Here is a 14,198-nt window from a genome sequence, read left to right as displayed (position 1 = left end):
CAACTTTGAATGGAAATCTGAAAAGTATTGCTCGCTATTCTCAGGCCGAATTAAAAAAAGAAAAAAAAAAGATGCTGTCAAGTTCAAACTAACAATGTGCGCAGTATTTGCAGTCATCTTTGAAAATATTTTTATGCAGATGAACTCCATTATCCAAAGTCTATTAAAGAGGAATATCACTCAGCTTGAATTTTCACATATATTTGTGTTATGTGGGACAGTCTATTCATTGTTTGTGAATATGAATTCTCTCCCGCTCTGCACCAAGGATGAGCCAAGGATTTATGACGTGTTATGGATGTGAAGGCTGCTACTGCTATTGACTATGAATGATAGGCTAATTTTGGTGAGCGGGAGAGTGTTTGTATGAATTTTTGCATTAAAAAGGGCTTCATATCTGTGGTATGCACATTTACTCCTAGTGCAAAAAAAAAAAAAAAAAAATCTTGTATAGTTCCACAGTCATCTTTTCTCTACTTTGAAATGCATTGTCTATGTGGTAGTATTGTATACTGGCCATAGGAGACATAGGAACATGCTCACTAAGCAATGGGGAACATCAGAACATATATCATTACTGATAGTCGGAGCTGTTGCCGTTCAAACACACCTCTCTGCTTCCAATGTGATAATTAGACCATTACAATTTCAGACGGAGTCAGACCACAGGAATTGCATTTTTCTAAATCATTTGATTGTATTCTTCAGTACTTTTCATCTGATTATTACCATATTTCCAGTCTTGGGTTGTTAATCCTGTAAAAAGGAACCTGAGAAGCAAAAAAAACAACAAACAACGAGCCATCAAAGGAGCCTGCACCCTATGCAGCCACGCTGTCTAAAGGATAATAGGAGTTTTACAGTCCTTGCAGAACCATGTGGTATGCATTTTACATATTCCTCCTAGTCTGCGTGGGGAGAAGCGAGCCCTTACCTCATGCACTTTTGCTAATTATTGGATGTCTGTATAACATCAGCTTCCTAATCATATGGGTAAACAGATCTTCTCCCCATGGCCATATAGATTCCTTACTGAGTGGTAGTGCAAATAAGGATGGTTTTGCAGAAGTAAGGCATACTGTACTGAATTATTATGAGATAATAAGCCATCTAAACATAACAGTGGTCCTGTATATATAAATCTGCCAGCAATATGGAGGCTTGAGTACTGCAGGGATGTGCTGTCGACATGGTATAATGATATAATATGGCTATGCAATTAATATTAATGACTTCATTAAAGAAACAAGGAGAACGTCCATAGCATACTAAGTAAAAACACACAATATACATATACAAATACAATAAAAAAAACACAATTAATTGATTGAAGCAATTATGATGTTGGCATCAATTGATGAAAATTAATTAATTGAAGATAATGAAGGTAAAATGATTATAATGCCACATTCTGTTTCGCAATAACACTCTCGTTTTTGTTATAAATCTAGTGCTCCCCTTTCCTTTACGACGGTGTGCTTTTTCCCCGCTCAGCAGGTCAGTGTGGCGATGTCGGCGACCCACCTGACCCGTCTTGAAACCTTGCTTTGTGGGTATAACTTTTTTGCCGTCTCACCACCATTCATATCTATAAAACCAATTTCTTTATGATTCAATTGTTTACAAGAGCACACAATTCTCTACAGTGCTAGCCTCTTAATTTAGCTCTCAAAGTGCACCAAATGAATGCATTTAACTTCACATTGTAGGCTACAAAATGTTCTTTCTAAATGCATGTTTCCAATGAGTAATCGCGTTAAAAAAACGTGATCTCAATATGCACCAAAATAATCATGATTATGATTTCTGCCATGATCGAGCAGCCCTATGATATAATGTATTCAGATAAGTGACTTAAAGTGTTGAATCCAAGCTTAATCCATTTTTATTGACCTCTACAGGAGAGAAGTTTTTATATGTTGAAGTGAACTAAACTCTGCATCTAACATGTATTGTAAATCTATTACATCTAGTACATCCGGGGGAAAAAAATGGCATTGATAGTGTTGACAGAGTGTGGCACAAAGTGTTTTTCACACAGCCTTAACAGAATCAAATGTTCGCACTACCAGACTATATTTGCAGAGATTTAGTGGCTCTCCTTTCAAGGCCGTGCAGCACAAACACAGCCTTTTCAAGGCCTTACAACAGAAGCACAGAAGAGAGCCTTGATGAGTTAAATCGCCTTGCACAAACACTGAGGAATTGTCAGTAAAGCGGCGAAATCATTGGCAATTCTTGTCAGGTCTCTGGTAAGCATTGCTCGGTGCTGCAGAGAGGAGATAGCAAAATAGAGTGCAGGATGGATACAGAATTACTCTTCCTTCCTCTTCCCCTCTGTCTCTTAAGACATATGCAAAAATTCTTTACTATTTTAATACTGTACTATAAAGTATATTACGCAGGTTAAAGTTACAGCTTACAGTATATCGAGTGTGCTTTGTAGTTTTCATAGCAAGTTCTGCAAAATTCATGCAGGAATGTATCGGACAAGGCCTCGTAAAATCCCGAGGATACTTATTGGCAAAACATATTAACACAACAAAGTGAAGCTACCTTGCATATTCTAATTTAGAGCAGCGCATTTCCTTTACAAGGCACAAGACAATACAGTGTACCGGGGGTTTAATAGGATTTAGTTCACTTCAAACACGCCACTCAGATGCTCCAGAATCCAAAGTTTGTGGTTGTATTGCTCAGCATTGCAAGTGTTCACACTTCACAGCCCTGCTTAAGAAGTAGGGCACCACAGCTGCACACAGTGAGTGCTCACACTCATTAATGGCCCCGTGAAAGTCAGTTAAAAATGAGATTTGACGGTTTTTACGCTTGATACATGCACAGCCACCGCATAGCACATTTGCAGTCATAAAATATACTATGCTCTTTTTTTCTCAGTGTTGACAATAGCTGCTGATTAAGTGCTACAAACCTCACTTTAACTAATGCAGTTATTTTCCTTATCATTCCGCGAGGTATCCGTCAGCACCACTCTGTATGTAAGCTTCAAAGCAGCATGCCTTTTTGAACACCTTGATAAGCAATATGAGCTGCATTTATTATATGGTGCAGTCAGTCGCAGTGGCGCAGCTCTTCCCTTTCAGTTAGAAAGCGAGCCATACAAGAGCGGCGGCTGTTCTTTACATCAGACGTGATTGGCGTAATCAAGAAATCAACCTCGAGTGACAGTTAGCGAGTGTGTGTGGGCTGATTGGAGAGCTTTGATTGAATGTGAAATAAACAAGGTCTCCCACAGTGCACTGCAAAGGCCATTAAATGATCTTTAGGAGGAGGACCATCAAGGCTTTGATGGCTTTGTGCTGGGCATGAAAGTGCTTGATGCATTTGGTCTTGGTTCTCCAGCTCTCTGTCTTATTCTCTCTTATTGTATCTCTCTCTTATTTGTTTGTGTATCTACCGTTGTCTCTATCTCGCCATTGTTCCGTCTACCTATTGCTGCATATGTTACAGCTGCAGCTATTGATTATTTTCATTGTCTACAAAAATTCACAAAATAAAAATACCCATAATATTTTCCCAGAGCTTAAGGGGATGTCTTAATCTCTTTTTTTCTGACCTACAACCCAGTTTACAATGGCATAAACCAACAGCAGGCAGCATATCTTAATGCTCTTGAAGCTGAAACCAGATAAAGTTTCGCCTTTTTTGCTCGAAAAAAATCACCCAAACTATTAATCAGTTGTCAAAATAGGAGATTAGTTTTCTGCGGACAGATTTATCGATGACTTGACTAATCAGTGCGGCTCTAATATCTATCTATCAGCTTGTTTTCTCTCCATCCATCCGTCTTACCGCTTGTTTTTTAGGGCTGCAACTAACGATTATTTGCATTATTGATTAATCCGCCCGCTCTTTTCTTGATTAATTAAAGAAATAGTGAGGAAAAAACAATGACATTCACAATTTCCCAGAGACCACGGTAATCTCTTCAATGGTCTTGTTTTGATTGTGAAATAGTCTAAATCCTTAAAGGGGACGTATTGTGCACATACATTTGGATATCCGGTACCAACCCACAAATATGTGATTCAACAAGCCATTCAGATTTGGCTCCCCTTCCTATGTCACTTGCAGGCTTGAGGGCTACTTTTGCAAAAGTGCACCATATTTTTCTCACAAACCAATCAGAGCAGAATGGGCTTTTTCTTTTCTTAAAGAGACAGGCGCTAAAATTGAGCGTTTCAGACAGAGGGTGAATACAGGTATATTCAGACATACGGTATGAGAATAAATAATATGTTCTTTGAACATTAAAGCATGTAAACATGTTCTAGTAAAAACCCCAGACACAAGTATGAACCTGGAAATGAGCACAACATGTCCCCTTTAAGATATTTAGTTTGCTGTCATATAGTTATCACAATAGGCGCCAATTAATTCAATGTAAACGCTTGATCAACTAGTTTTTTGCTGCAGCTCTGCTTATTTCCTATCTATCCGTTCTTTAACTTGTTCTCTATCTATGTATCTATCCTTTAACTTGTTCTCCGTGCATCCGTCTCTGTCGCCATCACAGTCTGTCTCTCTATCTAAAACTCCAGAGTTAAACTGATTGAATTAGTGATACGGATCGCCGCGGCTTCTTCGGAAAAGCAGAATGGCAGTATGCGTCTGCCCTATTTTTCCCCTCAGTAATTTATTACAGCCTCATGTTTTTCTGACAGTTTAATAGTGAATGATATTGGACACAGGAAGAGTGGGGAACTGGTGAATGTGATTGCTGTCATGCCACAGAAGTTAGGTGCCAGAGAGCATCAAAGAGCAGAGAAGAAAGCCACATCGCACCAGTCGCTGACATATCAAGGGATGGCCCCATTTATAGTTAGCATTTGCTTTGCCGCTTCATCACATAACACAACGAGGTGAATTTCGTTGGCCCTTCCTGATTGATATGTTTTCCTCTTCCTCCTCCTTCTCTCCATATTCCATTTAATTTTTCGCTGTTCCTTTCTCTTCACCACATCAGGATGATGGTTTCTGCAAAAAGAAGTTGTCACATCCCCCTACTCAACCTTGCACAAGACACTTGTTTACTCCGGAGAATGAGGTGTGTGATGAAAGCCAGCTTCCTCTGAGAAAATTGGCTGTCGACAGTCACCTCATTTCCCTCCCTCGAGTTGATAACTGTAGCGTTCCCCATCACACCTGTCTTTATAGTGCTAGCATGGGTGAGCTGACAAGAACCTCTCTGATCTGGGTGGGTGGGGAGGAGGAGCATTGTCCCGAAACTCTCTCTTTTTTGCAATTCTTAGGAGAAAAGTGTATAGTGTGTACTTTAAGAATTTGGTTGCAAACCACTTTTCTGTTAACTGAAAATGTTTTTTTTTGCCTGTTTGGAGTCAAACCTGACCTGCTATTGATTATTAAATTCGTACCTTATCTGCAATTGTGTGTTTTCTTAAATAACTCAGAATTTAAGTCTTTTTCAAACTTCTACAGAGTGAAAAGGAGTTTCTGATAATACATTTAAATACACGTTTGGCCCTAAGAAACATGTTATAGCTGGTCGCAAACCACTTTTCTGTTAACTGAGACTGTTTTTATGCCTGTTTTGAGTCAGACTTGACCTGATATTGATTATTAAATTTGTAACTTATCTACGTTTGTGTTTTTTTTTAATCGCTCATAGAACTACAGTCTTTGTCAAACTTCTACAGATACATGTTTGGCCCTTATAGCTGTGAAAACTTTGTGAATGTTTGTAAAGTGTCAGAGTTTGAATCAATTACTGAGCAATAGGCGTTGCTGTCTGTTTGTTGTATAGGTTTCCTTTTGTCATGTGTCCCTCGTCATAATGTCCATGTATCTCATCAATGGGTCATTTTGGAATAAAGAAACTCTATTTCTTTTATAGCCCTGGTGTTGAATATTGCTTGCCAACAGGAAGTTTCAGCTCAATGGGCTCATGACGCAGTGTTTATGATGCTCGTCTGACAAAAATGACTTCATATTTAATGTAAAAAATGCCCCACATTGTTGTTTTTGGGTATCAGTGAGATATCCTTTTTACATTGGCAGTATCTGCACAGCAGGAAATCAATAACATTTTGATTTTTGATATAATAGTATCTTTTTGAGCAAAAAATGTGAAAAAAAAAGTACTGCACAAAAGGACAGTGGAAGACTGGAGGAAAAGAGAGCACTTTATGTGCACTCGCTGTGTATCTGATAGCTCCAGTTAACTGTGCCTGTAACCGCCAGATTTCTGGCAGCCCATTCGTCTTCAGCCAATTACATCAAACACTACTTCAACAAGCTAAACCTCCTATAATTAGTCTGCAGACAATGCTTTTGGGCACGTTACCTTGCCGACATACTGATGGTCATTTCCTGCGTACTCCTCCAGCAGAAAGAATTGATTCCACATCCATCCACGTTTGGAGCGCTGGAGAATCCTCCCATCACTCTCGGGCATCCCAAACAGATTCCCAATATTCCCAGGTGTGAAAGGCAGGGCGGCGCTGGGCCACAGGATAGAGAGCATCAGGAGGAGCAGAACCTGATTGGTTATCATGGTATCCAATCAGCTGGGAAATGTCCTGGACGACTTCTGATTTATGGTAATAGGCTTCTGATAGGACGAACACTGGAAGGCAGTGTCAACAGAACAGACATTGTATTCCTCTCTTTGATGTCCGTTAGATCCCTGCAAAAAGAGAAAACTTTAGTGAAGAAGCTCTTTCATGACACATATGCGTCATTTTTACTATATGCTTTACATCCTAGTAGGGTAGCAGAACCAATGAGACAGATTGTGGACTACAATGGAGAATACAAAATAATAAGACCAAAAAAAACAAACTGTGTGCCGTGTCTGTCTTTTAATTTGTGCGTCAGTCGGGCAGCAGCTAATTGTGCAATCAGCAAATGTGCATTGTGCGAGTGAAGGAGAGCTTAAAAGTACTAATTCAGTGATTGGATTTGTCTCAGATCAGTAAACTCAAACATGCATTTAAATTCAGTGGTTATAAAATGAAAAATGCAACTTCATGAAGAACATTTTAAAACTATTCAACCTCAATTTGGAACCATATCTGGGTTGATATTTTCTAAGGCTGTCATAGTTAACGCGATAATAACATGTTAACACTAATTTCTTTAACGCATTAACGCAACTTGTGATTTTTAGGATCATATCATATGAAACTAGAAAACTTGCATCCATTGGTACAAACCATATCATACCAGCTTGTAGCTAAGGAGGCTAAATAATGCTCCAAACTTGCGCTAAAATTCTGTGAAGAACAACTGTCATGGCCATTTTCAAAGGGGTCCCTTGACCTCTGATGTCAAGATATGTGAATGTAAATGGGTTCTATGGGTACCCACGAGTCTCCCCTTTACAGACATGCCCACTTTATGATAATCACATGCAGTTTGGGGCAAGTCATAGTCAAGTCAGCACACTGACACACTGACAGCTGTTGTTGCCTGTTGGGCTGCAGTTTGTATTATTATGATTTCAGCATATTTTGTATGCTAAATGCAGTACCTGTGAGGGTTTCTGGACAATACTTGTCATTGTTTTGTGTTGTTAATTTATTTCCAACATCAAATACATACATACATTTGCATAAAGCAGCATATTTGCCCACTTCCATGTTGATAAGAGTATTAAATATTTGACAAATCTCCCTTTAAGGTACATTTTGAACTGATACAAAATGTGCAATTAATCATGATTAACTATGGACAATCATTTGATTGATAGCAATTCAACATTTTAATGGATTGACAGCCTTACTATTTTCACAACATTTAAATAATCTAATAATAAGAAAGTATGCAAAACTAATGCAGCAGGAGTCATTAGACAAACCTCCAAGGAAGTGATGAATGACTGAAAGCCACCGCAGTGTAAATGTATCAACAAAAGACTGCAATCATCACAGTGCATTTGTCAAATTAAGTTTACTCACTGCAGCTACAACTCCCTGGCATGTCTCCTTGTTCTCTTGTGTTTGAGCAGTAAAAGACTGAGCAGCACTTCGCTAATTATAAGTTGCATTACTGACGATACGCAAACAGTGCTTCACAGCCGGTGAGTATATTTGAACAGCAGAATACGGGCGTCTCTAGGAGCAGGATGCTCCTGACATGAGCAAAAGGCACCACTTGAAAACACTCAAATGAAGCTCAGTTTTTTTTATTTTATGTCCCGCATATTAACCTCCACTACCGTATGTACTGTAGAGATGAATTGCTCTGCTAGAGATATATTTTCATCCATTCGCTCCAAGGTTTTAACTCAAATTTGTCCACGCATACAGTACTAATTAATTCCATAGATTTATATTCTCCCCGATACTTTATGATGTACTCTAAAAGGAGAAAATCTATGTGATGAATTACCAGAATGACCCCCGGGTATCTGTCAGGTTTTGTGTCTGTGATAAGGCATTTTGTGTTATTGGTAGTCTTCCTCTGATACTTCACTTAGGCTGTGTCCCCACCAGGACTCGTCCTGATAGGTAATTTGGGTGAGCATGCATAATTCATGGTCTTTTGGAAGTTAATCCTAATAAATCTTGCCTCTCTCGCTAAAAGAGCCCATTTAGTAGGGTTCCCGTACGAGGGCTAGAGTAGCGGAGTCATCCTGACAGGCATTCACTGTGTACCTCGGGGACTGCTGTGTAAATGCACATGCTAGTTTAGCAATTCCTCTGCTTTTGTTCGGGGCTCTTAAATAAGGGCCGTATTGTCAGTGGAAATATTCACACGAACAAAGGGGCCTGTTACTGTCTATGAAAGAATGAGTATCATGGTCCCATTGATGAAAGTGAAGTACTGAATATAAATGAATGTAATCCTTTAGAAAATCAAATAAGTGAGCTAATGGGATCTCAACTTAAAACATTGCTCATTCTGCTCTCGCTCAGCAACTCAGACACTTTCATTCAATTGTAGCTTTTTAATCAGCAGTGATTTTCAAGTATTCAGAATACTCTTTGACTGAGTTGATCAAAGTTTGTTATGGATGAACATTAACGTTAGGACTTTAAAAAAGTAAAGCACGCAGAACTATTATATATGTCTTGATGCCAGCTACAGCAGCTTGCTAGAACTGACCAAAACTTTCAATAATCTATAAACTTGTTGAACTATATTCATCTTAGTGGTGTCAAAATTGCGATTCTGAATTGGAAATCAATCGAATTTGGCTTAAGATCTCCGTCTCTGTCGCTAGGTCACTACCATGGTCGCTACGATACTCAGGGCACTTCCTGCATATGCCTATGGCATTCTACCAAGACCCCAGGAAGAGCACCGGTCGTTGATCGCAATTTCCGTAGTGGCCAAGCGGTGGTACTACAACTTCTGTATCGGTCACGTGATGCCATTGGGCCCAAAAAAGACTTTTTCTCCATAGACTTACATTGGGAAAGAGACGTATGTAACGTTTTTGAGGTGAATCAACTTCCCAGTATGAACACTTATTTAAATAATTAAGTCCTAAAAATTGGAAAATGCACTAATAGCTGAATCCAGAGGTATTTCCCTTCCTCCAATCATGTGAATGAGACCCAGACCGAGGCTGGAGTTGAAGGCTGGGAGACGGAATTAGCAAGCCGTGACGGCTGCGACCCCTGTGAACGAGCCATGTGACAGAGCGGACGCTACTGCGCCTGCTCCGTGTGCCCAATGCGGATGCGGAAGATCCGGGTACTTTTTCCAGAAAGTCGAGCCATTTTGGCATCATGCGCCACTGAGCAACTCTCATAGGAATGAACGGGACCCATCCTCCAACGCTGTATCCAGTTCTCTTAATACATCCATGCATTTTACACTACATGAATTAGCCTAGCCGCTAGTGGACTTTAGTTAGTTATTTGCCCTTACTCATAGCTCTCCTTCTCTTACTTAGTTTAACATTAAGTCACTGCATCTCCTGACAGAACACCACCACGGTTGAATTTCAGACTACATGCACGTTTTTTCAACTCAACATTGTTGAATAAGAGCAGCTGATGTTGGTAGCAGTGTGACAGTACATGAGAACAAAACCGTCTTTTTGTAGATTACAGCACACTTGTAACACACTGCAGAAGGATTTCTGTTCTATTTTTGTAACGTTATGTCCTGAGGTGGGTCACACAGATAGTGGTATTGAAAAGATGCAGCTTTTTATATCGTAGACTGTTGTATTCTAATTTTTGAAACACTTTCTAAATAAAAAGGGAGCTCAGTTATCTTTTTAAAGAAGAATTTGAAAGTGTAAATGACAGTTATCAGGGGATAAAACCAATGATCTCTTGAGCTTTACCAATGAAGACTCCATAGTGTAACAATGGCATGTTTAAAATCCAATTGAATCGTGAATTTGGAGAATTGTGACACATCTAATAAATATGAATTACAACAGTGTGTTTTACTCTTACGCCAGAGCAGAACATTTGTCAAAGTATTGCTCCAGTAGGAGAGGAGATAATATACAGATAGTGTCGTAAATTGCTGATCAGCGCCAAATTCTTTGCTATTTTCCTGTGCACGCCCATAATGTGGCATGAGGGTGACACGTGCGTTCCCGAAATCAGGAAACGCCGCCTTGCAATTAATCTAGTCTGATGCTTGTGATTGCATTTTCTAATTATCATTCCAGCCTGTCCTTGAGTTTTAATAGCATTCTGGATATTAATCTTTGATGTGGTGTGCCTATTAAGCATTAGGCCAGTGTGTCTTTTCAGAATTCTTCCAAACACTCCATTAAAGGATGAGTGAGCCTGCTGAATCAATGCCAGAGCCTATAGACTCAAGCTGAATTATCTCAACTCGTTCAGCCTATTAAATAGTGGAGGTTTATTAAAAAAAGTTGTTTATGATTAGATTAAGTCGTAGACAGCTTCTATGGCTTGGCATTAACACCAGAGATGTGAAGGGGCAAAATAGTTAAATATGCTTTTAAAGTGTTGTCTAGGGTTGTTATTCTTAATCTTGGCTAAGACACTTTCTGGCAAGAAGCTCCGCTGTGCTCCATTTCTGTAATCCGCAAAATTATACATTCTTGTTTTGCTGAATAAGAATATCTTTGATCAGATATAAACTAGCTGTTCATCAGGATATTCTTCCCTAGAAAAAAAAAGCACAGCCTTGCACATTAGTCTGGATAAATTTGCATGCACATGTATCCCAAAATTGAACATGCAGGCTTACCCACAAACATTAAACTGAGCACTGCAACTAAGCACTTTTATGGCTTCTCTGACTTTAGTAGGGCAATAATTATGTGCAGCAGAAGTCTGGTGGGCAAACCTTTTTCAAGAGGTCTTGCATGCATACTAAATTGGTAATCCTCCATACTGTACATTGGAGAATATAAACACCTAAATTGGCCATCTGTTCTCTATGTTAGTGCAACCTTTGGCACAGAGATCATTGATAACATACCACCCTGCTTGCACAGTTTTAAGGTAACACTGCACTTTCACCCAGAAGCTCCTGAATATCACATATTTTGCCATTTAATGCAGTGGACATAATAAGTAATCTTTTGATTACCGTCTTTTATTCGTTTTTTTATGATTTACTGCACATTATCATAAAACCACGCACCTCTAAAACCGAGCAAACGCATTCACACTCAGATGCAGAGTTGCATAAAGGCGGGGCGACATAATTAAGCATCTACCATCCTAAACCTCCTACCTACCACAACCGTATTTGAAGCTGCTGGCATTCAAACACCATTTTGATTATAGTCGTGTCATTCTGTCGAGGTATTCAACAAGTGACGATTTTGTATGAGAATCATAAATAAGCACAGACAGAGGTAAATTAATTGTGAGAGGGAAAGACAAAGATGGAGACGAGGGCAAAGGAGGGTTGCAAGGTCACAAGACCGGTACCGTGATTAGTCTTGATCATTTGTACCTGCTCCGTTCATCCAGTAGCACGATTTACGGCCGGTGAGTGCAGCACGTGAATGCAACGACAAACACTAACCATACATGTGAGTTGGAGTGCGAGGAACTAGTGTTTTGTGATTGGCAGTTTTAGTAGCTCCAGTGATTGCTTGCCGGTATTGACAGAGCAGCACAGACAGAGTGTAAATCTAGCACGAGGGGCGTTGATGTACCAAGACGCAGCACCTGTGCAAACCTCCACTTGGTGGAGCCCTAGACCTTCCCAAGTCTGCCTCCTCTGGCTGCAGTCTTTGGCAAACCTCAGCAAGCTTTACTCATGTTTTGAAATCCTCTAAGCAATTTTGTGATACAGTGCACACTTCCTTGTTGAAAAGCTACTTTAAAAAGGGAAGGGAGGGCCTTCGTTCTTGAAAAGGGTGTGTTGACGGTGGGAATGTGACATAAAATCCACTCCATTATTCAAAATAATACATTGGGATGGCTTCAGAAGGGTGTATGCATTTTAACACGGTAATGATAATCAATTAAACTAAACTAAATCTTGCTAAACAACTATTTCAAGGAAAGTCTTTCCAAGTTAGTATAGCTAAACCACAAGAAAATAAAGAGAAAAATACACTACAAATAAAAAGATGCTGTAATTAAAACGGACCAAAATGGCTGTATTAATTCCGTTATTTAGTTGAGAAAATACCCCGATTTCTTCCTCCCTGTTTGCTGCCTCTTCACAGTGTTTTCTAAATAAATATTCATGTTTAATCCTTTAAAACCAGCTGTGTGAATGCTCATGAGAGCCTCTGTGCCTGTGTGGGAGAATGGATTCCCACCACTTTTCATTTCAACACGGAAAGGTCACTCCATATCTGACAATAATTCAGGGAGCGTGTTAGCGGCTAATTTGCACTAAACAGTAATGGCGTTAACATGGATGACCCGGCGCTTCACTACTATACCCTAATATATCACTTTGGTGATTGTAAAGCTGTCGGCGTGTGAGGCAGCACGCCCGAGGACTCGGCGGTTAGAGGGGAGCGAAGAGGCTGGATTAAGTTTGTGCCGTGGAGGATATGCACATGTACATACTCAGCAACACTGTCGGGCTGCTCTCGTTTCGCTGCTCGAACACCATGATAAACACCTCCATGCGTTTTTAGAGATATGAATGGTACAGTGCCTCTCCATCAAATCTGCCCAGAGCACATCGCAAGTATGATTCGCCCTCACTGCATCTCAGCAGTCAGGCAAATACGTCTACACACACACACTCAGAGAGAGAGAGCTTGGCATGGACTCTTGAACAGGTGCACACACAAACACAGATGCACACACACTTAAATACATTCTTATATAATGTGCACATAGTATAGTGCATGTATCTACACATACACATAAGATGTATGGTCATCCACCGGTGCACAGTATGGAGACAGGAAACCACTTAGTTGAATGAAGCACTTTGGATTGGCTTTCAAAGTTAATGCTAATCATTAGAAAAGCACAATATGACCCCGACAATATAATGCCTACCTTAAAGTTGCATATGCAGTGTTAGTCACTGTGTGACAGGTGTCATGGGCTGTTTGTAAATTCATTAAAAGGGAATATGCAAAAAAAATACTTGTACTATTTTTAGGTTTGTTTTATCAGATGCCATTAATGAGCTTAAAGTTCAAATGTATCAATAAATAAAAGCAGACTATTGAGAATCTACTGTGGTAATACCACGCACAGTTTTTATTTTTCATTTTTCTTTTTCATTTGCAAGCACAGCTTGCGCATAAATAAATTATAAAGACAAATTTGAGATTAGAGTATGGAACAGCACATCTAATCATTCCTTGGTTCAGTCATTTTAGCTGTTATCAACCTCTTTGAAGTTGCAACACTTCTTTTCATGAGATACCCACACTGCTGCATTAGTCTAGCTTTGTCACAGTGCAAAAAAGCAGATCATCCCCTGGAGTCTGGAGGCAGACAACATACAAATATATCCTTAAACATTAATCAGGAAAAAAAATAAAAAAGCCCTTACCTTTTGATTTTCACAGCTTAGCATCCATCTGTGTCACTGAGTGCACGGTACTGTGTTCCTACTCCTTAGCAGTGCTTAGCGGTGGAGAATCTGACTCCTCACGGCAGTGCTTACATTCCAAGACTGACAACAGCACAGCTGGTGCGAATGTGTATGGGAGTGTGTGTGCGCCGGTGTGTGTGTGTGTGTGTGTGCAAGAGAGAGAGGAAGAGAGAGAGAGTATCCTGCCTGCTTCCCTCCCTCACTCTATGCTTGTCTCTTTCTCTCTGCCCTCCCTCGCTCCA

The 14,198-nt window shown here is 39.8% G+C and overlaps 1 protein-coding gene across 1 annotated transcript in view; it reads right to left on the bottom strand.

Annotated features, from left to right (window-relative positions):
• The window catches only part of cdh10a (cadherin 10, type 2a (T2-cadherin)), a 34,399-nt gene extending 20,201 nt beyond the window's left edge, over window positions 1-14,198 (bottom strand). Inside the window, exons 1-2 of the mRNA XM_037757425.1 lie at window positions 13,915-14,198; window positions 6,326-6,667 (exon numbers count right to left, since the gene is read on the bottom strand). Of these exons, the coding sequence (XP_037613353.1) occupies window positions 6,326-6,535 (210 nt within the window). The 5' untranslated portion in view covers window positions 6,536-6,667; window positions 13,915-14,198. The remainder of the gene's footprint in view (window positions 1-6,325; window positions 6,668-13,914) is intronic.

The sequence above is a fragment of the Sebastes umbrosus genome, chromosome 21, assembly GCF_015220745.1.
Source record: "Sebastes umbrosus isolate fSebUmb1 chromosome 21, fSebUmb1.pri, whole genome shotgun sequence".
In the NCBI taxonomy this organism is placed as follows: Eukaryota; Metazoa; Chordata; class Actinopteri; order Perciformes; family Sebastidae; genus Sebastes; species Sebastes umbrosus.
The sequence above is the reverse complement of the archived record's forward strand: the minus strand, read 5'-3'. Positions and strand labels throughout refer to the sequence as shown.